Source organism: Pteropus alecto, unplaced genomic scaffold (assembly GCF_000325575.1).
Source record: "Pteropus alecto unplaced genomic scaffold, ASM32557v1 scaffold190, whole genome shotgun sequence".
Lineage (NCBI taxonomy): Eukaryota > Metazoa > Chordata > Mammalia > Chiroptera > Pteropodidae > Pteropus > Pteropus alecto.
Window position 1 is genome coordinate 552,974 of NW_006430462.1, and position 26,706 is coordinate 579,679.

The following is a 26,706-nucleotide window of genomic DNA, read 5'->3' on the forward strand; positions in this document are numbered from 1 at the left end:
CAGGAAATGTTTTCGAAGCCCTTGACACTGGGATTGGTTCTTAGCAGATGCTCAATGAATGAAAGCTCTTAAGTCGTTTATTATAGAAATTTTTTGTCGTACATAAAAATGGGCTAGAAAAATGAACCCCCATACGTATACATCACCCAGAGTGAATATTTTTCAACATTTTGCTATCCTTTTTTTGTCCATCTCCTCCTCTTTTTGTGGTTGCTGAAAAAAAAAATAAAAGCAATTAGCAAACCCCTCATATCAACTCAATCCTATATGCATTTCTAAAAAAAATGCATGTTTTCTTATGCAGCCTCAATACCTTTATTCCAACCAATGAAAATTTGATGATTCTTAGGATACTCTAATACTGAGTATTGTCTATATTTAGATTTTTCTCATTAAAATGCCTTTTTCTTCTTGGTCTATTTGAATCAGAATTCAAATATTGTTTTATATTGTTATTGGTAATAATGTCTCTTTTAATCTAGAACAAGTCCTTTCCCCTGCCACCAACCCCCTGCCCTTGGTAACTGACTTATTGTAGAAACTGGGCCAGCTGTATTGTAGAATGTCTCACATTCTGGGCTTTTCTGTTTGCTTCTTCATGGCATAATATGAATTGTACTTCTGTTTCCTGTATTTCCTGTAAACTGAGAGTTAGCTCTTCTGCTTGATTACACTTAGGTTTGACTTTTTTGGCAGGAGTCCTTCACAGGTGGTGCTGTGTACTTTGTATTCAGAGGAACACTAAATGTAGGTGTCACTCAGGCATGGTCAGCTTTCAGGTTCCTCATTAAGCTGTCATCTGCCGTTTGTTTCTTTTTCACTGGTAATCTTCGCCTAAATAAATCAGTTATAAAATATTAGGGAATTGCAAAGTGGTGAGTTTTCTAATTATGCTGTTCCTTCCACATTTATTACTTCTACTCATCAACTGGAGCTATTCAGTTGCCTTTAAATTTAATTTATGTAGGAAAGGCAGGTGTGATTGGAAGAATTTTAAACCGACCCCCGTGACCTTCACCTCCTGGCGTTACTGCTAAAAGAGTTTTTGCAGATATAATTTCGGTTATGATCTTGGTGGGCTTCATCTACTCACACCAACAAAGGATTTCCTCAGGCTGGTAGTGGAAGAGGAAGTCAGAGATTGAAGGCACAGGAGAGATTTACGTGCACTGTTGCTGGCTTTGCATGTAGAGGGAAGCATGTACATGAGAAGGAAATGTGGGTGACTTCTAGGAGCTGAGAGTGACCCCTCCCCAACAGGCAGCAAGGAAACAGGGACCTTAGTCCTACAACCACAGGAACTGAATTCTGCTAACAACCTGAATGAGTTTGGGAGCAAGTTTCTCCCTGAAGCCTCTAGATAAGAACCCAGCTTGCCAACACCTTGATTTTGGCCTCGTGAGACCCTAAGTAGAAAACTGGAAGGAGGCCCCCTGGACTTCTGAACTGCAGAACTGTGAGATAAAAAATGGGTGGTGTTTATAAGTCACTGAGTTTGTGGCGATTTATTATACAGCAATAGAAAAGTACAATAGAAAATACAGTGAGATAGACGCTTAATTCTTTGTTTTTAATTGCCAATTTTCCGATTAAAAGAGTGACGGCTGCTTTTATTCTCATTCTTACATAGAAATTATGTCTTAATGGTTATCAGATTCCTTATTTGCTATCAGTAAAATTTACACGTTTAGATACTGACACAATGTTCTTGGTTTGGCTCATTGAAAGAATGGCTTTAAAGGGATACTGGTTATTAAATAGTAAAATGCACTTGTCAGTGCATTTTAAGATAATTTTGTTAGAATTTTCTCCCATAATATATTTTGAAATGATAATTTTATCAAATACAAGTGAGGCACATAGCATTTGATAAATTCCATCTGCCTTTCGACAATCTCCTTAGGTTCTCTGTCAGCATACCCTCCCCTATTAGAGGAGGCTGTTTCTTATTGAGGAGACTCCAAAATAGATATTTAATTCGTGAGGTATGCAAATGTTACTCTCCGTCATGGTTAATGTAATATTACATCACATACTGCCATGGAAGACATTTTATTTTATAACACTGACTGCAGAGCCTAATCCAGAGTTTGAATATTAATCTATTTGGATTTGTGTGAAATAATATTGGTGTCTGAACTGTGATTTTGGGTCAAAATAAAACTTTGCAGTTTTTACTTTTTAAAAAACAGCTTTATTCAGGTATGGTATCACATGCCATAAGATTCATCCATTGTAAGTTATAATTTGATGAGTTATGAGTTGATGAGTTTTAGTAAATTTACAGAGTTCTGCAACCACCACCACCACACTCCAATTTTAAAACATTTCCATGCCTCAAAGAAACCTCTTGTTCCCATCCCAGCTCCAGGCAACCATTATTCTGTTTTATGTCTCTGTAGTAATTTTTCTTTCCTGAACATTTCATATGAATGGCACGTTACAATAGGTAGACTATAGTCTTGCATCTGACTTCTTTCATTTATATAACGTTTTGGAGATTCACCCTTGTTGATGGGTGTGCCAGTCCTTCATTCTCTTTTACTGCTGATTAATATTCCATTATAGGGATAGACCACATTTCATTTATCCATTTACCAGTTGATGGACAGTTGGATTCCCACTATGTGTCTATTACGAGCGATGCTGCTGTGGACCTTCATGTACAAATGGGGACATACGTTTTCATTTCTCTTGAGTATATAAGTAGGAGTGGGATTGCTGGATTGGGTGGTAAATTCATGTTTAACTTTTAAAGAAATTACTAATTGTTTTCCCAAGTGGCTGTACTATTTTACATTCTCACCGTCAGTGTATGAGAGTTCGAGGTTTGCCATAGCCTCATCAACACTTGCTGTTGTTTGTCTTTTTGATTGTAGCGTTCTAGTGGCTAAGAAGTGGTCCTTCATTGTGGTCTTGATTTGATTTCCCTAACAGTTAATGGTATTAAACATGTTTGTGCCAATTAGCTATTCATATATCTTCTTCGATGAAATGTCTATTTAAATCTTTTGCTCCCCTCCCCTCAAATCAGTTATCTCTATGTTTACATATGTGTGATTTATGAGTATTTTCTCCCAGTTAGTGGCTTCTCTTTTTCATTTTTTTGATGGTGACTTATGAAGTGCAGAAAGTTTTAATTTTGATGAAGTCAATTTATATATATTTTATGAATCTTACTTTGGTGTCACATATAAGAACTTTTTGCCTAACTGCAATAAACAAAGATTTTCTTTTAGAAGTTTTATCATTTTAGTTCTTACATTTAGGTCTTTGGTTGATTTTTGAGTTAATTTTTTTGTATTGTATGGGGTAAGGACCTAAATTCATCCATTTTTGCATGTGGATATCCAGTTGTCTGAACACTATTTGTGGAAAAATGTTTCCTTTCACCATTGGATTGTCTTTATACGTTTTTTTAAAAATTGCGAGGACTTATTTCTGGACTCTCAGTTTTGTTGCATTAATCTACATGTCTGTCTTTATCCAGTACCATACTGTCTTGATTGCTGTAGCTTTATAGTAAGTTTTGAAATTAGGAAATAAAAATCCTTCCACTTTGTTTTTTTTTTTTTTCGAATTTGGTTTTTGCTCTTCTGCATCCTTTGCATTTCCACATGAATTTTAGCATCAGTTTTTCAGTTTCTACCTCTCCCCCACCCCGCCCAAATCCCGGGATTTTGATAGAGATTGTGTTGAATTTAAAAATCAATTTGGAGAGAACTGCCATTCTAACAATATTAAGTCTTCCAATCTAGGAAAATGAAATGTCTCTACATTTATTTAAGTCATCTTTAATTTCTCTCGACAGTGCTTTGTAGTTTTTAGTCTTATACTCATTGTTCAGTTTTTTCCCCAAGTATTTTAATGTTTTCGATGCTTTTGTGAATGGGACTGTTTCCTTAATTTCATTTTTGGTCGTTCACTGCTAGTACATGGTTTTTTGTATAGTGATCTTATGTCCTGCAACCTTGTTGAACTAGTTTATTCTAGTAAGTGTTTGTGTGTATGTATATGTGTGTGCACATGTCTGTGTAAATTCCTTGGGATTTTGTACATACAGGATCCTGTCTCTGAATGAAAACAATTTTACTTCTCTCTTTCCAATCTGGTGCCTTTTCTTTTCAGTTTTTACTTTTTACATTGATTTCTTAAATATTTTTTATGTTGGTCTCAAACACATTTAGCATGATTTCAAAGAAATTTATGTAAAAAGATGCATACATTATTTTTGGCATTTGGGCTAAGGCATAAGAAATATACTTGCCATGGGCTTTGAAGACAAAAATATATGTCATTATAAAAATAATACTTTGAAAAAAACAAATTGGACCTTACAAAAGTCCTTTTTTTAAAAAAAAATTCTGAGCAGTCTCTATAGAAATGAAGTAAAAGTGGACTCACATATATGTCACGTACCTACTAATAAAATTTGGTAATTATATAACACCAAAGAAATACTAAAAAACACAAAGACACAATAACACATTTTAGGGTTACTTTTTTTTGTCAGTTTCAAAGAACAAAGTTTCCGGTCTATTTCATAATTTATTAAATTATTGAAGTGTTTTGTGCTTTAAAACGTAATAGGTGATTAAAACCTGCAAATATTTATAACTGCAACTTCCAACTCAAAGGCTGGGCTTAAATGATAGCAGATTGAGCACTTTTGCATTATGTTTGTAGTGAGGGAGCTCTTAACCTGGGAACCAGCTTCACTCTTTGTTTTCTCCTTTGTTTCAGTGTTTCTGTCCCTGGGAAGGGCCTTTCCCCAACAGATGCACCCCTGCCCCGTCCCACACACACACAGGGTCACTGAGCCAGGTTCCCATCCTATCTTATCTGTAGAACTTTCTCCAGCTGAGAGCAACCAACCAGTAAGGAGAAGAAAAACCTTGGGGCACCATTCAATTCTGCATCAATTATCCATGCCTTTGTTGAGACTTTAAATGAGAGAAAGAGTTAAAGATCCATTTAAACTTTCAAATAGCAGAGATAAACACTTGACTAAGCACAGCTAATTAGATTTTCAATTGAACCGGCAATGCAGCAACTGACAACTAGTGGTGAGGGAACCTAGAGAAATTAGGAGCATAGATTCTGCCCAGTTTGAATGTAAGTATCCTAATAAAAATGCTTCCCAGAGAGGAAAGACTTTAGAGAAGGAAGAGCTGTTAGTACTTAAAACCCTATGGGCAGGCAGTCTTTTCACTTGACTTTCTCATGTGTGTTGGCTTCAACAAGCCTGTGTATGGGTTCCTAGCCTTGGAGTCTGCCTGAGCTGGAAGATGCCACCAGCCCTGTAGTGTAGCCTCTTCCACTCTGAAACTTGGGACATCTGAGAGGTATGAGGCAGCTTTTAAAGAGGATAGAAAAGCTAAACCAGTTCTATGAGAAAATGTAGTTGTCTTTTTTTTCTTAAACCAGTTTGTTAGGGCTGGTTTTCCTTTTTAAAGTCATCATTGAAGTTCTAAGATCAGCCATAATGATCACTTCCAAGAAAAATTCAGAAAAGCTACATTTTACCAGAATAAGACAAGCCTTTAACATTTGCTAATCACAGAAACTGTACATATGCTGGTGTATGACCACTAGACCCCTGATCTGCAGGCTGGCAATTCTGTGATTTTTTAAATTGTCTCTATTTAATTTTCACTGAGCATTTCTGAGCCTGTGCTTAATAGGAATTTAATTAGTTTAAGATAATGATGGCTACCTGTGTAGCCATCATTAAACACTAAGTGTTTTCTGTGCTAGGTAAATAACATGACCACATTTGCACAGCTTCCAAGGGCAGAGCCTGGATTGACGCATGCTCTTCACAACTGCTTTTTTTCTGCCCATCACTATGAAAAGTTAGTGTGGAAATTAGCAAGCATATGGAATTCCTTTTTTTTTTTTTTTAAATAACATCAACCATACAATTCCTGTTTAATATGTTATGATACGAAAATCCAGAATTGGAGGTGACGCACAAAGATCTTTCTGGAGCAGGTCTACTTCTGCGTTTTGCTGAATGAGACATTCACAGTCGAGTATGTTTTGAGTGCCTCTCTAGAAATGTCGTATTAAACAAAAGGACACATGGGGGCATTAAGACAGCATCAAGCCATGGAGAGCTTCCGTCCCAACCAGGTTGCTCGGTAAAAGATGTGAAACCCACAGATGTCTGGCAAGCCGGTACCGAACAGATGTAAAGTATGTTTATCACTGCCATGGAGCTCCTGAGATTCATGGGAGGGGCCGCTGGTGATGTTTCTGAGACAGGAGTTTAAATCTCAAGGCAAGTGTGGGGAAACTACTTTCTTAGCTGAGAGGTCAGCCTAGCTCAGCAGCCAGCACTTGTAGCTTACTTTTGTAGCCCTCTGCCTGCCAGGATACATGTAGTTCAAGGGAAAAAATTACATGCTCTAGCAATAATAGCAAATGTGGGATATTAATATATATTGGTAGTGAAAGCCAAGGGCCTCGGAATCATCACCTCTACTGCAGAGTTGTCCACCAGCTTTTTGAACTGACAGTGGGTTGGAGGGATGGGGAGGGACCATTTTAGGATTTGAAGAGCCCCCGGTTGTGTTAAGAAATTCCAGGTGGCAGCACACTGTCATGATATCCCCTGGTATTAGCTCTTTTGGAAATACCTTTTCTAAGAGTTTTGTACTTTGTCCTTGATTTATTTTAGTAATTCTACGTCTACTCAAAGTCAAAACCAGGAAATGTGGAGCTGTGCTATGAGGTGATTATTAGGCTGTGTTTGAAATCTGTTGCTCAAAGTGCAGTCATTCATTCAGTAAATTTCACTGTGTACCACGCATTCTTGTAAGCACTGGGGAATGTATCAGTGGACAGAACTGAAATCTGTGGCTTTATAGAGCTACATTCTACAGAGGGAGACAGACCAACAAATCTATACAAGCATACCTTGGCAATATTACGTGTTTGGTTCCAGACAACTGGAATAAAGTGAATATCTCAATAAAGTGCGTCATACAAATTTTTCGGATTCCCAGTGCATATAAAATTTATGTTTACAATAGCATTACATATAAAAAACATTATACACACCTTAAATAAAAAAATATTTTATTGCTAAAAAATGCTAACTATCATCTGAGCTTTCAGCGAGTCACAGTCTTTTTGCTGGTGGAGAGTCTTGCCTAGATGTTGCTGAAAATGCAGTATCTGAGAAGTACAGTAAAATGAAATGCAATAAAATGAAATATGCCCATACCGTACACATGGTGGTACATGCGATAGAGTGTTGTAGAACCATGAAGAGAGGCAGGGGTTGCTGGTGTGTGTGGCAGTTTCAACTAGTGTGTTTTGATAAGGCGTCATTTTCAAAGGGGCAGTTGAACAAAGCCCTGGGGGAGGTGAGAAAGCTGAGCCCCAGTGTATTTATCTAGGGGAAGCGGATCCAGGCAGAGGGTTTTAGCAGGGCAGAGACCCTTAGACTGGAGCCACATGGTAGAGGAACAGCAAGGAGGCCAGGGCTGAGTGTGAGTGACGGATATGGGGGTCGAGAGGCATTTTAAGCCATCACGAGGATTTCAACTTTAACTCCTAGTGAGATGGGATGTGGGAAAGTTTGAGCATTGGGGCGGCATGCTTTGATTCAAGCATTCACAGAGCAGCCTGGTTGTCCTGGAAGCACTGGCTGGGGAGGCAAAAAGCAGCAGCTTCTACAAATGCCGACGAGAGAGGATGCTTACTGCCTTTTGGACCAGTGGGGTAGCAGCGGAGGTGGTGAGAGGTCACTGAATTCCAGACATGAAGATAGGATTTGTGACAAATTGTATTGTGGCACAGAGGGATTTGGTAGGGACAGGGACTTGCAGAGGACATAATGTCCGCAGGTCCAGTTAAGGCCAGAACGTCCAGGAAAGGCCCAGATAAGAAGCTGAGGATATAGGACTATGGTTTTGTTCATGCATCTTAGAATTAAGGTAACTTGATTTGCATAAGGGGGCATTTTCTGAAGAGAATTGTCACACCTCATTTGCATTCTGCCTGATTATTTTAGGTCACCTTTAGCTCAGAGCTCTGCCCCAACTCTGCTTGCTGATGAACACAGAAGATTCTTATGGTTTAAGTTAGACAAGAAATCCCAGCAAAGGTGGGGCAGGGAGAATTGTTCTAATCTTTCAGAGTCTATTTAAAATAGTGGAACATAGTGAGAAAAACGACAGCTTCTTAAAGAAACAAATATTCTTACCTTGTGAGATGCACTTACTCTTTAAAGAAATCTTTTTTATTTAATTGAAATTTTCACTGTAACTTAAAAAAAAATCATTGGTCTTCCAAGTTTGTTCTTCAGGAATCCATTTGCTTATCATGTAATTTATGACTGTATAAGAAATTTGAAATTAGTTTTGTTTGTGGCTTCTACTCTTAAACCAGCAAGTTTGAAATTGGTGTTGGGAAAGAACTTGAAATGGAATAGCTTACTGGAAACATCAGTTTGTGTCCTTTTCTTCCCTGGTTGCTTTTTAGTTTGATTTTCAGAATGTGCCTCATTTCCTTCAGCTGAGATACAACTCATGAGAATCTAATTGTTACTTACTTTTTCTTTGTTTACTGATGAATACACTGTATGCTTATTATGTACTTACTTTTGAAAAACAATTTTATAGAGTTATCATATGTATACAATAAGATGCATCCATTTTAAGTATAGAGTTTTGAGTTTTGCCAATCCATATATAGACCATTTCCATCATTTTAAAAGGTACACACTTGCATCTTTGTCTTCAGCTCATCCCGGCCTCAGGCAACCACTAATCTGCTTTTAGTCACAATAGATTACACTTGCCTTTTCTGGAACTTCATATAAATAGGATCAAACAATATGCACTCTTTTGTGTCTGGCTTACTTGCCTCAGACAGTGTCCTTCCTTGAAGTTCATTTATGTTGTTGCTTGTATGGAGATTTTATTTGTTTTATTGCTGAATAGTATTTTGTAGTATGGACTTAACACAATTCACTTGTTCATGGACATTGGGGTTCAGGTTTGGGGCAGTTATGAATAAAGCTTCAAGTCTTACTGTAAACATACACTGTCATTTCTCTTTGGTATGCGCCTCTCCTATGATAGGTGCACGCACATTACTATTATGTCATCTTCGTGAATTGACCCCTTTATCATTATGAGAAGTCCTTTATCTTGGCAACATGTTATTCTGATGTCAGCTTTGCCTAATATTGATATAATCACTCCAGCTTTTTTGATATTAGTGTTTGTGTGGTACATCTCTAACTCTAACTCTGACTTTTTATTAGACTGTTTAGACCATTTACAATTAGGTAATTGCCCGTGTTGGATTTAAGTCTCAAATCCTCCTATTTGTTTCCTTGTTGCTTTTTTCTTCTTTTCCTGTCTTCTTTTAAATTGCATATGTCCCAGCATGTTATGTCGTTATCACTGTTAGCTTATCAGCTATACCTCATCATTTCAATTATTTATTTATTTATTTTGGTGTTCCCAGGCACCTTGGCTTCCCTGAACTCCTGGTGCCTTCGCCTCAGCAAGACCACCATGGTCTCTCCCAGCAGCACATTTCAGAAAGTACCTCCAGGCCAAGCGCTGGCCCATCATGGGGCCCTCCTAGATTATTTACCTTCTTTCAGGGACCTAGCCCTTTCTGTATCTGAAAACAGTTTTTTTGTGTGTATATTTTGTTGAGTTTTCTGGTTGTTATGTTGAGAGGTTAAGTCTGGCCCTCGTTAGCATTTCATGCCCTGAAGTATTTTTTTATTTTTGAAATGAAATATGTGGCTCTTGGTGGGAAAACGAGTTAAAAAATATGTGAAACTGCAACTACCTGTAAAACCTTAGACATCTAACCCCATTGTTACAGCGTCACATAGTAATACAAAGATGGTGATCAGTTTCCAGCTTACCCATAGCAGCACAGGTAAATCTAAGAAGTAGAAGCTGTGAAAAGTCTGTATGGTACGGTTTGAATGATGACGACAGTAGTTATCAAGGCCTTATGTGCTCAGTGCTTTACCTACAGATCTTATTTAGTCCTCAGAATAACACCATGTGGAGGTCACTGAAATCCACATTTTATAGGTGAGAAGACCAGCACTCAGAGGTGCAGTGACTTGCCCAGCGTCTTGCAAAAGGTGAGCTGGAATTGACCTTGCAGAGTTGGGATCTGCCACACTCCAGAGCTCAAGCTCTTAATCACTATGCAGAACTGACAAATTAGGAGGTTTTTTCTTCACCACATGGACGAAATATCTTCTGGGGCAGCAGTAGAGTTCATGTTAACTAGTGCTGGAACACCCATGCGTGAAGTGGTTAGTTTCTTCTTGAAATAGCTACTTGTTCCCCGAACAAAACAGGATGATTGATTCCCCGTAAGAAATGGTTCTGTGGAAACCCTCACTGTCTCCATTTTTTCCCTCCTCCCACTGACCCTTCTTGTTTCACTCTTCCTTTCCTTTATCTTCTCTCCCTTCTTTACCTGTAAAAATAGCACTAAGAGCAATAGCAAAGAAGAATCAAATCAAAACCAATCATGCGTATGCATCCCTGTGTCCACTGCAGCATTATTTAGACTAGCCAGCATATGGAAGGAACCTAAGTTTCCATTGATAGACGATTGGATAAAGATGTGGTACATATATACAGTGGAATATTACTCAGCCATAAAAAAGAATGAAATCTTGCCATTTGTGACAACGTGGTTGGACCTAGAGTGTGTTAAGTGAAATAGATCAGGTAAAAAAAGACAAATACCTCATGATTTCACTTATATGTGGAATCCAAAAAACAAAACAAACCAATAAAAAAGAAAGTGGGAGAGTGGAAGCAGGGTGATGAATTTGGAGGTTCCTGCTGTCATCCCGGAAGTTGCTGATGGTGGCAGGGTCGGGGCAGTGGAAATGCAAGAAGGGAGTGGGTTGGGATGTATTCTGGAGGTAGAACCTAACAGGGTGGCTAATGAACAGGGAGAGTGAGAAAAGAAAACTAGAGGAGAACTTAAGTGCCATTTTTTTGGAGGGGCGATAGTATATTTTCTATAATTTGGGGGAATAGATAACATTCTATTAATAAGTATATTTCCTTAAATTATTCACGACTATGGAAGGAATTAGTGTATAGAAAGATTAAATGATAGGACAAAATGACGTGGCAGTATGATGGAATGAGCATGTTCTAATTCCTAGTACCGTAAAGCTTTTGCGAGGCTCTCCACCTCTGGCTGGTCATGTGCCTTTTGTTGTCGTGCATCCTTGTCTGTGCCCAGCCACTCCTACAGGTCACCTCACCTGATCCCATTGCTCTGCCTCAAGCCTTGGTGAGCCACCTGTTGCAGTCTTGTGGCCCATTTGCCTAAAAAACACTTATAGTGTCAAAACAAATCTACAACCTTCCTAATCATCTCCTCTCTTCGCCAGAAAACCCCAAACTTAGAAACCAAAACACGTGTTTGCACATGCTCACATGCAAACCCCAATTTAGCTTCTTTCCTCTCTTCCTACTGATGTCAATAACGCCACTGTCATCCATGCCCCCCAAGACCCCAGATTGTGACACCTGTTGATTCCTTGTCACACATACCCTGTCATTTCCATCTCCACCACCACCACCTTAGTTCGTACCTAAGATTGTCCCCAGTCCAGACATAGGATTGGATTATAGCCTGACCCACACATTTTTAGGAGTGGCTACCCAATTTTTATTTTCCTTCTGTAGTCCCTTTTCTAACTGTGATGAAGTCATTTGAAAACACTGTTTTATTATGTCATATGTGTGTTCTAAATTTGTCCTAACCCCCACTGCAGGATAAAGTTCTACTTGTTGCTGTCATTTAAGTCACCAAAACTGGCCTCAGTCTTTTTTTTTTTGGTTACCTTATACCTCCCTCTGGATTGCCTTCTGGCCTATGTGTTTCTCAAAGGGCCACCCATTCACAGATTAGTTTAACTATAAACAGTCCATTTTCTGATGTTCCTGCTGCACATATGTGGCATTCATTTGGCATTTACTTTGGAAAATGTAATATTACCAGGTGCCTCATTAGTACTGTTTAACTAGAGTACAAATTCCTTGAGACCAAAGGTAACCTCTGATACTATTTCCCCTCAGTGACTCTAAAGGTCAGTATTTTACACATCAGAATAATTGACTATTTTGGGAGGTTGAGTTTCTGTTTTTAGCATGAAATCCTTTTCAGTTGCCATTACCATAAAACTCTTATTTGTCGCATTTTGTGTAAAGAGTATATTTGTATGCTGTGTGATTATTTTCTCAGTATGATGACAGCCTACCAGCGGTGAAGTGGTGGCCCACCAATTGTACACCCAGTGTCCCCTCCATCACCTTTGCCATGGCTTGTGGGTGTCTGTGCACTCTTAGGATAGGTGATAGCATATGCATGTATGAAATAAGGGGACCAGTTTGGCAGCATTTTTGAGTAGACAGGTCAGGGGACAGCAGCTGTGTAGTTGTCCCCCCACGCCTTGCACAAAGAGTGGAAGGAGCATTCACTGATAATGCCAGTGTTGCTTCCATGGCAACATCCCCACTTCTGGGAAATGGCATGAGGCCCTGAGTGTAACTGCCTTTAAAAAATTTAACCATATAACTTTTGAAAATACCTGTCACTTAACTGACAAATTACTAGAGTCAGCTAATTATAAGTTGAAATGAATTCGGGCAATGTAATCATAGAAACCATCTCATTGCCCTAGTAAGTAGTCCTTAGACAGTCATTAAATTTCAAATTAAAATATGAAAAGTAGCTCCGAGCACAAGTTGCTTGAGGTTCCACAGCAGTGGGCTGTGGGCCTTCTCGCCCCAGTGGGTTAGCAGTTGGCAAACTCACCACCTGGTATTCTCGCTTTCATGGTTCTATTCATTTGAATCTCAAAGGCTTTTGATAACATCTTCATATTCTAATAGAAATATTCAGGGGGTGGCAGTAGGCAGACACTGTTATTTCATTGGGATCAGCATTTAAGTACCTATTTTAGGTTGGCTTAGGGAATGGGCCGAGGATGCGAAGGGCCATCTGGGACAGATGTGGTGGCAGATGAGTGTCATATTGCACAGGGCCATGAGGAAGCAGGTGGGGTGTTTGCTTAGGTCCTGCCGTGTTTAGGAGAAAGAGCCCCAGCTCTGAACTTCTCAGACCTGGGGTTGAGAGCTGAGTCTTAGTATTTTATAAAACAATTGCCCACTTGTATTAAAAACTATTCCCCAACAGGCTTTTTGGCATTTTGAACCATTCAGCAAACACCAAGTATTGTGTAACTGATAAATACCTGGTATTGGCATTCTTTTAAATGGATCCTTAGCCTGCTGGATGATGCCCAACTCTCCTAGCACCTTCAAGCGTATTATGTAATAAAGGATCGTGCTCTGTCCAGATTTGAAGTTTCATTCTTTCCTTATCTCAACTGAAATTTGTTACCTCTGAGCACTTGTCCCTCCTTTCTCTGTGGACTCTCTAGTCTATGAGTCTCTCCATGGCCAGCCTGAACTTGACTTCTTCCTGAAACCATCTGTGACTATATTGCATGCCATACTGATCTTCCCCTTAGTAAATTTATCAAATGTTTATTGAGCCAGTTAAATCCTGGCCATTGCGCTAGGGACTACAGAGAATACTACACAAGAGCAGGCCATTTCCCTCACGGTGCCCGTGAATAAACAGTTGCTACTTACTGACATAGGAAGAGGTAGGTGCAGCCTTTGCTGACATGATGCCAGCTGTCTCTTCTAAACATCGGCATCACGTCTATAGACGAATGCCAGAGGTATTTCCATGAATGCCAGGAACATGACAAGGAACCAAGAATGGACACATGGATCACCCAGTGATGTGGCCCAGTACCTGAGAGGCAGAGAGCTGGATGGGCTCCTTGGGCAGCAGTACTGACTGGCAAACCCCAGTACAGAAAGGCCCTAGAGCAGTGGTCCCCAACCTTTTTGGCACCAGGGACTGGTGCTCCTATGGGAATCTAATGACTGATGATGTGAGGTGGAGCTGAGCTGGTGATGCTGGTGCTGGGGAGCAGCTGCAAATACAGATGAAGCTTTGCTCTCTAGCCCACCTCTCACCTCCTGCTGTGTAGTGTGGTTCCTAAGAGGCTACCGACCAGTACTGGTCTGTGACTCGGGGATTGGGGACCCCAGACATTTGTGAACCAGAGACCCATAACCCAGCATAAAAATGGCAAAGTCTATGGAAAAACAGGCCATTAAAAAGGAAAAACAAATCGAACCAAACTTAGGAAAAGATTTTCAACTTTATTTACAAATAAGAGAAATGCAAATTAAAGTTACTCGCAAATATTATATTTTTTTATCTTTCAAATTTGCAAAAGATCCAAAACTTTAATAACAACACACTTTTGATGTGGCTGTGGGTTTGAACAGCCACGCTGATGCATTGCTGGTGGGAGTACACACGAGTACCACTCCAGTGGAGCTGACTGGCCAGGTCTAGTAAAATAATAGAATGCTTATCCTACCTTTGACTTCAGAGTTCCACTCTGAGGAATGTGGCCTATGAATATGCATGAACGCATGAGAAATAATGTGTGGAAAGGGTTATTTATTGCAACAATTTTGTAAAAGCAAAATAACTGTGACATCCTAAATGTTCATCATCAGGGAACAAAGTCATAAAAATTATGATATTTCATATGATGGGATACCATGCAACTGTAGAAGCAACCACATAGTGTATGGCTAGCATAGGAAGCGTCCAAGGTGTAGCGTTAGGGAAAAAAGTCTGATGCAGGCAGTGTGATGCTGGAAAGTGAGAGTTCATATGTGTGCCTGCCTTTGCGTTGTGTTAGAAGGTAACCAAGCGCTTGTAACAAAGAAACCCAAAATGTCAGAGGCTGTACACATAGAAGTTTCTTCTCATTCAATAATAGTGCAGGGCAGGCATTTCAGGTTAGTGGCAGGCCTCCCTCCATGTGCTAAGTTCTTACCTTGTTGTGGCACTGGTGTCCCTTAAGATGTACAGCCCTCTATATCTAGTTGGGTGAAAGAGGATAAAGAAGTCACACTGGCCCAAAAGTGACACATGCCATTTTTCTAAAAAGATAAAGGAACCAGTAACAGTGGTTCCCTGGGGGGCGACGTTGGTGATGCCCTGCTGGGAAGATGAGGGACAGGAATGGGAAGGAAACTTTACTTTATAGTTTTTAATATATTTTTAAAACTTTGAACCGTTTTGTCCATTCATGAAATAAAAATAGATGGTTGCAAAAGAGTGGGATAATGCCTTGAAAGTGGTAAGAGCTCAGAGCTGTGGGAGCATAGAAGAGGGACAGCTCCATCTAGCCTGGGGTAGGGCTTAGCCAAGGTTTACTGCATTCTGTGGTGCTTAGTTGACATCCAGAAGGTGGAGTGGGTGCTCACCAGGTAAAGTCTGGAGGGGGTGGGTAGTTGTGAGAAAGAGGGTGGAAAAGTGGGTGGAGGAGAATTGCCAGGTAGTTGGTGAGAAGGGCGTGGATGCTGAGAGGCGTTTGTTTTAGTTAGAGAGAGGGGCACTGTGAAGGTGAGGAGGGCTCCTGGCATGTTGAGCAACAAGCGCTAACATCCAGCTGTGCTGGGCAGCCTAGAGTGCCTGCTGTGCTTTAGTGCTGGGAGGCTGTGGGGCAGAGCAGTGCAGGTGAAGGAAGCTGGGTCTTACCCAACATTCTGTGTCACTTCAATGAGAAGTTCAAAAGCAGGGAAATATCTTGATCAGATCTGGGGCAGAAGCATGCAGGATGAATTGGAAAGGAGACTGGATGAGTGGTGGGGAGCCAAGTGACATTGCTTATGTGGTGATATATGAAAGTATCATGCATCTCTCCCTTACAAAGAGAATCTGCCACTCAACTAATGCAGTGAAGTATTATCTTTTATGTCTGTCTGTCATTACCCCTAATCAGAATATAATCGCTTTGAGAACCTCTTTGTTTTACACTTATAGTATCATGCTATAAATACTTATTGGTTGGTTCTCTTTTGTTTTAAATAAACTTATTGAAATATATATAGAGAAAAGTGCTCAAATCCTAAGTGCATGGCCTCATGAGTGATCACGAAGTGAATACATGTGTATTAATTGGTTGACTCTTACTCTATTTCTTTCTTGTTAAAATTGTGGTTAGATTCAGAATGTTCAACTTCCCCCCTCCCCATTTTGCCCTAGCCATGGTTAATCTGTGGTGTATCCTCATACCCTAATTTATGTAATGCCAGTGTTAATCATTGTTCTTAAATCTTTGGGAAATATAAATCAGGTGGCTTATTGGAATAATATTTGTATTTGAGATTTACTCATGGTGCACGTGCCAGTAGTTTATTCCTTTACATTGTTGAGTAGCGTTCTGTTGTATGAATATATCAGTTTATCCATTTGCCCTTTGAAGAACATTTGAGTTGTTTCTAATTTTCGGATATTGTATATAAAGCTACTATAAATATCCGTGTTCAGATTTTTGGATGAGTTGTTAGGATCAGTCATCCCAGCCAGCACAGTAACTCCCTTCTCTGCCTGTCACTTCAGAGGCAGAGGAATCTAAAACATTGTGTATGTGCCTCAGCAAATGAGAGTTCTGGTCACCAACATTTGGTGTTGTCAATCTTTTTAACTCTGCTATTCAAGTAGTTGTGATTTGATTCACACTTGCATGATGACCAACAGTGTTGAGCCCATTTCATATACTTATTGACCATTCAGATTTCTTCCTTTGTGAAGTGTTCAAATTTTTTGCCCATTCTTTTATTGGATGACTTTCTTTTAAACATTGATTTGTAACAGGTTTTTGTTGTTGTTATTGTTGTTTGTTTTTTTATGTATATAAATTGGATACAAGGCCTTTTCAGATTGAAGTTTTTACTATTTTATCCCAGTGTGTAGCAGGTCTGTTTCTTAACAGTGTCTTTTGATAAGCATAAGTTCTAAATTTTTGATGAGCATAAGTTCTAAATTGATAAAATCTAATTTATCATTTCTTTCTGTACCCTGCCTAACAAGTCTTCTGAATAAGTATTTTCTGCCTAGGTATTGCATATATTTTCTAGAAGCTTTATGATTTTACCTTTTAATTTACTTCTATGATCAGTCTTAATTCTTTATAAGTTGTGAGGTAAGGGTTGTCTTTTTTTTTTTTTTAATTCAAAAATATGGATATAAGTTTTTCGAGCACCACTTGTTGAAAAGACTTCTTTTCCCAATAAATTGCTTTGGCGCTTTTGCTGAAAACAAATTGACCATATAAGTGTAGGTGTATTTCTGGATCTTCTGTTCTATTGATCTAGTTTTTGCCAGTGCCACACTGTTTGATTAGTGTGGCTATATAAAAGTCTTGAAATGGGGTAGTATAAGTCTTTGAATTTTTTTTCTTTGTTAAGGTGTTTTGGGTATTCTAGAGTTTTCGCATTTCCATATATGTTTTAGAATCAGCCTGTCAGTTTCTTTAAAAAGCCTGCAGGGATTACGATTGTGATTGCATTGAATCTGATGATCAATTTAGGAAGAATTAACATCTAAGCAATACTGAGTCTTCCAGTTCATAAATTCAGTATATCTTTTTAGTTATTTAGAGCTTTAACTTCTCTCAGTAATATTTTGTAGTTTTCAGCATAGTAGTCTTGCACGTCCCTTATTTATTTATTCCTAAGTATCGATCATTTTTTTGATGTTATTGCAACTGAACTTGTTTTAAAATTCCATTTTAAAATTGCGTGATATGAGCCTATCAGAACATCATTGATTTTTATCTCATAACTTTGTATCTTGTAGCTTTGCTAAATTTACTTATATTTTCTAGTAGTTACTTTGCAGAAAGGATTTGTTATCCAGCTTGTTCTATGAATAGAATCAGTTTTAATTCTTTCTTTCCATTTCGAATCACTTTTACTTCATTTTTCTACCTTATTACACTGGCTAAAACCCCTTACATATTACTGAATAGAAAGAATGAGATTAGACATTCTATTCTTTTCTAACCTGAAATGCTTTGTACTTTCTCATCTCACAGCACAGAGAGGTCGTATTGACATTCTATATGAAATGCAGCTTCTTCTTTTCTATCTCAACATTTTTTAAAACTTCTTTATATCATTTACCATAAATTACACTTATTTTATTTGTTTACTTTGTTTTCTGTCCCTTACACCAACCCATAAGCCCCTCATAAAAAAACAACAACAAACTGTCTTCACCATTGCATCCCCAGTGCATAGCTCAGGGGCTCTTAGTAGAAGCTCAGTAAATGCTTTGTCGAATCAGTCTGTCTATATTGGTGGGAACTTTTAGGAGTTAACACAGTCTATCCTCCTTCCCAGTATTTGAATCTCTCCAGCAACACCTAGTATTATTTCCTGCAAGATTTTTTTCATATTTCTCTTTTCACTTTTTAAATTTTTTAAGGGGTAAAATTTCAGAATTTCTCATAGATACCACTTATATCTAATACTTTCAGAAGTTCTCATTGACATTTTATAAAAAGTACAGTTCTTTCTACTAATTTTTGCAAAATATTGCGGTAGAAAATTGAGATAGTTTGTATTTCTTGGATGTTATATACACTTAAAAGTTAATCAATATTCATGCAATTTGCAGTGGTTCAGATATGGGAACAAGGGTGGACACATGCACAATTATAAATATGTTGGATCAGCATTTCTGATTCTTTAAAATCTGGAGAATTTGCACTGATGAAATGATCCTGATAGGCAAATTATTTCCTAATTTTTGTCCTTTAGCTTTTATTCTGAGAAATTTGTTTTCTTAATGTAATTTAAATCTCATGAAGGTAAATTGCTTTTGGTCTGGAACACAGTGATCTAAAATTAATCCAAAAGGCAAAATATCTTCTTGCTGCTCCATTGTAATAGCTGCTCTGATAGAAAATAAAGCTTCAGTTCATGTGAACACACAAAGAAAATAATGGTTTTTGCCCCCTGTAGTATGTTACGATAGTTCTTTGGCTCATCCTACACATTGACAATGGACATTTCATTAAAGAAGTAGATGAAAACATTTTAAGGTGGCTGTTCATTCATTTCAGCTCTCTTCTTCATCCTCCTCATTTCTCCTCCCTCCCTTTCTCTCTCTTCCCTCCCATTTTCCCAACTTTTTATTTTCCCTTACTTTCCCTCCTCTTCCCTCCTCACCTTCTTTCTTCTTTCCTTTGTTCTTCTGACCTCCTTCTATGTCCTAGTCAGTGTTCCTATTCCTGCAAATGTAGTAGAGCATAAGACATGTAGTTTGTCCATATGCAGCTTACAATGCAGTGGGGAGGTAGATAGTGAAGAGGTAAACATATGCATGTCATAAGTGCTGTAAACAGTGTGTGTGTGTGTGTGTGTGTGAGTGTGTGTGTGTGTGTGTGTGTGTGTGAGAGAGAGAGAGAGAGAGAGAGAGAGAGAGAGAGATATGAACGGATGAGAGAGAGAATGCAAACAAATGAAAATTACAGAAGGCCTCTAAGGAGAAGGACATTTGAGCTGAGCTTTAAAGGTCCATGAGATCCAGGGAGAGAGTGTTTTAGAAATGGGGATAGCAAATTAGAAACCCTGAGAACAGATCGAATTTGGTGTGAGAGAAACTAGAAGATAGACACTTGGCCTAAGTGAAATTAGCTTGGGAGAGAATGCCGTAAGATGACGCTGGAGAAGCAAGTAGAGGGACTAGATTCCAGAGGCTGTGATGGAACATGATGAACAGTGTCAGTTTGATCCCAAGTGCAGTCAAAAGCCAGTGGCCCGTGTGTAGTATAGTAGTCTGTGTTGTCATTTAGACACTTAAAGAACATCTTTAGTATGATAAAAATACATAAGTTCAAATTCTTATCTCAGTTTTCTCTTCCGAAAAAGAGATACAGAAAGCCAAAACTGACAGAATTGAAAAAAGATGAACAAATCTACAATTAGCAAAGGGAGATTTCAGCAGTCCTCTGTCGATAACGAATAGAATAGAATAAGCAGACAGACATTCAGTAAAGATTTAGAGTATGGACTTGAGCAACCCGGTTAACCAGTTTGACTTAAACATTCACCTGGATGGACCAAATTTTGGGCGGCAACCAAGCTTCAAAAAATTTAAGAGCAATGAAATCATACTAAATATGTTCTCTGACTACAACAGAATTAAATAGAAATCAATATCAGAAAAATACCTGAAAAAAACCCCCCAAATATCTGGAAATTGAACCACTTATTTCTGAATGACTTATGGGTTAAAGAAGAAATGACAAGGAAAATGTGAAATTACTTTGGAAAGAACAAGAACGAAAAGGTAGTCATTGCTTTTATTTAAAATAAAAATATTAATATGCAAATATTAAGGTAGAGATTCTCATCTTCAACTCTTCCTACTCGTCTGCTTCTTGAATTTCCTAATTACGTCATATGTCAGCCTTACCTCAGTTCCTCAGTGAGATGGGTGTGGCTGTGTTCTTGCTGCTGGTCGGCACCCAACCCTGGTTAGTCTGGCCTTGCCAACTTAACTAAGTAGTCGTACCACTTTTCTTTTAGTTCCAGTGAAAGACCATTTCAAAGGTCATGTTCCTGGAACTATGGAGGGAATTTATGGAGCAGTAACAGGCAAGTTCAAGTTACATAATTCTTACACTAACTTTAATTAAAATCTTGTCAAAGCTGCTTTTTCTCAGTCCTGCCTGGGGAATTCTGGTCTTCCTTCTCCCTACATTTTAGATTTTTTGTGAGCCCTTCTTTAGTTCCCTTCTGCGACTTCTCTTTCTTCTAGCAATCCTTTAATTATTTTGACTTTTTAATTGTTTTTGACTTTTTATAATCTTCCAGTATCTGCTGTCTGATATCAGCTTGTCCTTCTCAACTTCATTTATTCATTCAGGCTTGACCACATGTTGGGCATTAAACTAGGCGCTACGTTTGCAAATGGCGTGGGAGACTTATAGATCAGATAATTGGAGTGTGCTAGGTAACTTTGACAGGAGTATGTTGGAAGTGTTGTGTAAGCAAACATTCATCCAACAAATATTTATTGGCCTCCTGTTATGTACCAGGCACTGTGCAATGGAGGTGGTATTCTAGGCATACAATACTGATTTTTTAAAGGTGTAAAGGTGAGGCGTGGAGTTGTGAAGGAGTGAAGAATGATTTGGGGATGGGGATGGGCCCTGGCATGAGGTATTTGGTGGGCACTGTATTAAGTGGCGAGAGGAAAGGCTAGAAAGGTTGCGACAGTCCTTATGACTTCTTTGGAAGTTTAGTCCTGTTTCCGTGGTCATTGTATTTATTAGCTCCATGGTGACTCTTACCAACACTTCCGTACTACCTGAATCTCTTATTTCTTTGCTTATCCTTCTGCTCGCGATAGTGGCCAGTGGCTCTAAGTGGTGGTGACAGCAGCACTGGTTATCATGCATTTTTAAAAAGTGGGAGGGGGGTTGCTAATAGAGAAAGAACCCCAAACTAAGAAGCCAGGTATGTGGCACTCTTCCTTTACCTGGAGTATTGCCCTCTAGGATATAATTAGTCTCTTGAAACCTTTATTTTATTATTATTTTTTTAAGGTAAAGGAGGAAGAGGTTGAGGTATAAACACATTACTTTGAAGATGCCCTGTGGCGTAAAATTTCAATTTATTACCCACCCTGAAATTTTTTATTCTTTTCCTTTAGGTTTCTTGCTATTTAAAGATTTTTGTTTGAATGAAATTAATGAAGCTGTACCTCAGGTGAAGTTTTATGAAGAGGTAAGAAGTAATTGTTTTACCGATGCTTTTATTTCAAAAGCATATTTAAACTTTACTTTGGAAAATATTAAGACTTAATATCTTACAAATATTTAGAAATTCATTAAACATAATTAGTAGTACAAGATGTAATATGTGGTTTGTTAGAAATGCTGACAGTATCTATACAAATCATATTTTTAAAGGCTCTGGAGTGCTCTGGAAGCAACGAAAATAGTTGGACTAAAATCCCAGAGATGGGAGAATCATTCAGAGGTGCACTGACAGTTACCAGCCACTCTATTTTCCGCAGAAGCTTGATGACTCTGGAGACATAAGCTGAGGCAGAGGGCTACTAGGTGAAAGAGAAATTAGCACAGTTTTCTGGCCACACATTGCTAGAGTCACGAATTAGAGACTTGATGGGAGAAGGTGGAGGGGAGCTGAAGAGATGGGCCAAAAGCTTCTGGAAGACACGTCGAAATCTCCCACAGCCTTACGGTGCTATGTTAAAATGCAGACCTGCTGTGGGGAGCGATATGAAAACATAATAGACAAGAGATGAAAACCCAAGGAGAGTGTTCTCTCAACCATGAAGATCTATAGCTACTTATCACCTGGGTCGTCTATCTATTCCAGGTGTAACAGGCACATTACAGTACAGGTTTGGCCTTTAGCAGCAGGGTGCTTCTGGGAGACAAAAATCCAAAAGAGATTTCTGGTACTAGAGTAAAAAACAAGTAGGACTGGAGAAGCCCCCAACATGTGATTAGTCTCCCTCTGAAGACATATACCAAGCTTTGAAGGTGATTGGGACAGGAGGCAAAAGGCTATTCTAAGCCTCCTAAGGGTAGAAGTGATTCCATTGCTGTGGAGACAGAGATGTCTCATTGAACTGCATGGAGAGCCATGCGTCAAGAGCAGGGGCAAACCAGAGACAGACTGAGTCCTACAAAAATGGCAACTCATTCCCAGCCCAACTCAGTCCCTTACTGGGTGATAATCCTTCTCCCCACTTGTGTAACAGAGTACAAGGGGAGCCCTCTCTGTCATTTTTTGCAGGTAGAAAATAACACTATATAGAGAATATACAGTGTTCCACATACAGTAAGAAACTATTACACACCTAAGAGGCAACATTATATGACCCATAAACAAGGCAATAGAAGCAGGCCCAGAGATGAATTAGATATTGAGAGTCAGCTGACAAGTGCTTAAAATAACTATAAATAATATGTCCAGACAACAGATACAGGAAAAGATGGACAAAATTGTTGGAAAGATAGAGAATTTCAGCATAATTTGATTTTATTATGAAAAACCAAGTAGACATTCTAGAATATAATGTACCATATTTGAAATTGGAATTAATGGCTAGAACCAATAGAAGATTGGTTACAATACAAAACAGGATTAATAAGTAGGGAGAAAGAGGCAGACAGTAGATAATCTCAAACTGAAACACAGAGAAAAAAAGGTCTAACATGTAGAATTGCAGTCCCAGAATAAGAAAAGAAAGTGGGACAGAAGCAGTATTTGAAGAGATAGTACTAAGAATTTTACAAAATGATGAAAAACAGGAGTTTATACAGATTCAAAAACTTAGAAAACCCTAAACAGAAGGATTAAGAAGGAAACACATCTTTGAACATCTGTATAAGACTATGGAAACCTTTAACAAAGAGAAAATCTTAAAAGCAACCAGAGGGTAGAAAAAAATACCTTACTTTTAAAGGAGCAATATTATGATTAACCTGACTGTGACATTTTAAAAGAAATTATTAAAAAATAAATAAAAAGACAGACAATGAAATGACCATCTTTAAAGTACTGAAAGAAAAAAAATCTGCCAATCTGGCATTCTATTCTTGGTAAAAATTTCCTTCAAAAATGAAGGTGAAGTAAAAATATTTTCAGACAAAAACTGAGGAGATTTGTCAGTAGTGGACTTGCCTTACAATAAATACTAAAGGGAGGTACCTTAAACAGAAAAAAATTATCCCAGATGGAAATGCGGGAAAGAATGAAGGACATCATAAAGGATAAATATGTAAAATATAAATAGATGTTGACTGTGCAAAGCAATAATATAATGTTTTTAGAGTTTAAAATGTATGTAAAACTAAAATATAATAGCACAAAAAGCGGGACATGGAGTTAAAAAACTAAAGTGTTTTAAGATTCTAGAATATTGGGGGGATAGGAAAAGTAGTAATGTACTTCAGCTTGTAATCAGTCAGGGGTACATACTATAATCTCTAAAGTAACTTAAAAAAGAATAAAATGTGTATATTTAACAAGTTAAAAGAGGGGGGAAATGGAATAAAACATTAATCTAAAAAAAGTCAAAAAAGTAATAAAAAGAGCCATAAAATAATAAGTGGTCACATTGAAAACAAAATATAAGATGGTAGCTGTAAATCCATCAGTATAAGTAGTTACGTTGAATATAAATGTGCTAAATACTCCAAGTAAAAGACTGTGTGTCAGATTTGATAAATAACCAAAACCCTATTATACACTGCTTACAAGTGACATACTTTAAACAGATAGAAGAGGATATATAATACAAACACTAACCAGAGCAAAGCTGGTATAGCAACACTAATATCAGACAAAGTACACAAATGCTCAAATGCTACTTTAAGAGAGATTGTTTCATAATGATAAAGGAGTCAGTATCATGATCTTAAATCTGTATGTTATAAATAACATAACTTCAAAATATATAAAGCAAAAATTGACAAATTTAAAACTAAAAATCAACCCTAGTGGTAGACATACACTTTAAGAGCTTATAAAACACTCAAGAAATGAGTAAGAATATAGAAGATTTTAATAAAGTAATGAATAGACTAAGCCTAATTGACATACATAGAATGCTACACCCTGCAAAACTATAGTTTGTATTCTTTAAAGTACACAGGAATATTTATCAAAATAGGTCATATACTGAACCCTAAAGAAATCTACAAATTTCAAGATTGAAATTGTTCAGAGTATGCTCTTTGACCACAATGGAATCAAGCTCACATTTAATAACGCAGTTAACTAAGAAATCTTTAACTGCCCGGAAACTAATACACTTTAAATAGTTTATGGGTCAAGGAGGAAATTAAAATAGGAATTAGGAAATATTTTTAATTGAACATATTTTTAAAATGACATGTATTATTATTATTAGTGCCATGTATCTTTTACTCTGACGCATTTTAAATGGTCCAAAGAAAGCATAGCATAATTAGGGCTGATATTAGTAATCTTTGTACAAGTTTGAAAATTAGAGGGATAGTCCATTTCTTTCTGGTCTATTAACACATGAATACTTTATATTTTTCTAAATTTTCAAAATTATATGAACATATTTCCAGAAAGAATGGTCAAATTAGGATGTACTATTAAGCATCATGTAAAAAAGAGCTAAATCCAAAAGGATTTTACTCAGTTTGCAGTAACTTTATTATTTCAGTCTGAATCATAATCAGGCATTTTATCTGAGTATCACAGCTTGTTCTGTCAAAAATTTTTTTCTTTCTTGTGTTGTTAAAAGCTTCACCTTTTCATTTTCAGCATGTACCAAGTCGCCTTGTCAAATACAGAAAAATCTCCTTTAAAGATAGCTGTTGCTAGGTTGAAACAGATGGGCAATCTACTTGGGGTTATTTCTTAAGCACTTCTTGCCAATATGGTGCTGTCTACTGCTGACATGTTTCCATCTGACCTTTAAACATTGGAGTTTCTCTTTGTTGGCTTGCTCCCCAAGTCTTCTCGCCTCTCTTCTGGCTTGGCGCATGATGGACCTGGCTTATCAGATTATCCTCACGGAGGATAATACTCCAAAGCTCCTCAGTCAGTTGCTCTATTATTCTTTTAATGAAGACACCACGCAGCCTCAGGGCTTCAAATACACTTCTCCAGTCAGTGCAGCATTGGAGTTATTAGTCAGTAATTTTGCTCTGACTCCTTGGTTTCATCAGTTGGGTTATTTCTGGTTGTTGTTTTATGACTCCCATCTCTGGAAAACTCTTTTGTCAGATGTCTTAAAACATATATTTTATACATTGTAGTTCGATTTTCTTCCCTCCCCAGACTTTTAATAGTTACTGTTTCCTGTGTTAAAATCTTAACAGCTTATCCTGACATTCATATATCTCTCTGTTAGTTATTACCTACCTTTCCTTCTTTATCTTTCACTACCTTCTTACGTATAACTTCCTGGAACCAACATTTCCAAACCCATCGAGCTCTCTCTTCCTTTTGTTACTTTACTTATGTCTTTTCCCAAGCCTAGAATGCTGCCTCCCCTTCTCAGCTTATGAAAAATCTAGGTCTAGCTCAGTTTAAGGTCTAGCTCAATGTCTGTACTTTCTAACAAGTCCATCTGTACAGCTATCCCGTGTTTTTTACTCCTTTGATTCCCACACCATTTGTGGTCAGTAATGCTCCTGTAATACTTAATATATGCTTGCCGCTTATGTGTGTGTATTGAGTATTTTCATCTTGATCATTGACTCATAGACAGAAGGCCTAACTAGGATCTAGGTGCATCTGTGCCTCACACTTGCTGTGGGATATGGGGCCAGTCGTTGAGCAAACGCTGAAGCACCTTCCTCATTTCAGACCTGGATCTTACGAATGCAAACAGTACACTGTCCCTATCAGGAGCTCACAGTGTCAGGACTTAATAGTTGAACTTCAGTTACCTCATCTATTAAATGAGGTTAGTAATCATCTCCTGCTACTTGACAAGCTTAAATAGGATGCTGGGTGGACAATTGCTTTCTAAACTACAATGTCTATAATGTACTGTTCAGGTGTACAGGCAGCTGTAACATAGTGGTTAAGAGCTCTTAAACTCAGACCGCCTTTGTTTGGATATGGACTCCACTGGTTTCTGGCTTCATAAACTTGAGCAAGCAGTCCAGCTTCTCTGCCTGGGTTTCCTCGGCTAAGAATTAGGGTGATAGCAGTGCCTGTGTCTTAAGGTTGTTGTGTGTGAATGCGACATACCAGAAGA

General features: G+C 38.1%; 1 protein-coding gene across 2 annotated transcripts in view; it reads left to right on the forward strand.

Moving 5' to 3' along the window:
* GRK3 (G protein-coupled receptor kinase 3) overlaps positions 1-26,706 on the forward strand; it is a 95,935-nt gene that overhangs the window by 4,444 nt on the left and 64,785 nt on the right. The window contains exon 2 of one of the 2 annotated variants that reach the window (XM_025047313.1): positions 21,637-21,710. The exons of the other annotated variant lie outside the window; for it this stretch is intronic. Within the exon in view, the coding sequence (XP_024903081.1) occupies positions 21,637-21,710 (74 nt within the window). The remainder of the gene's footprint in view (positions 1-21,636; positions 21,711-26,706) is intronic. 2 annotated transcript variants of the gene reach the window in all.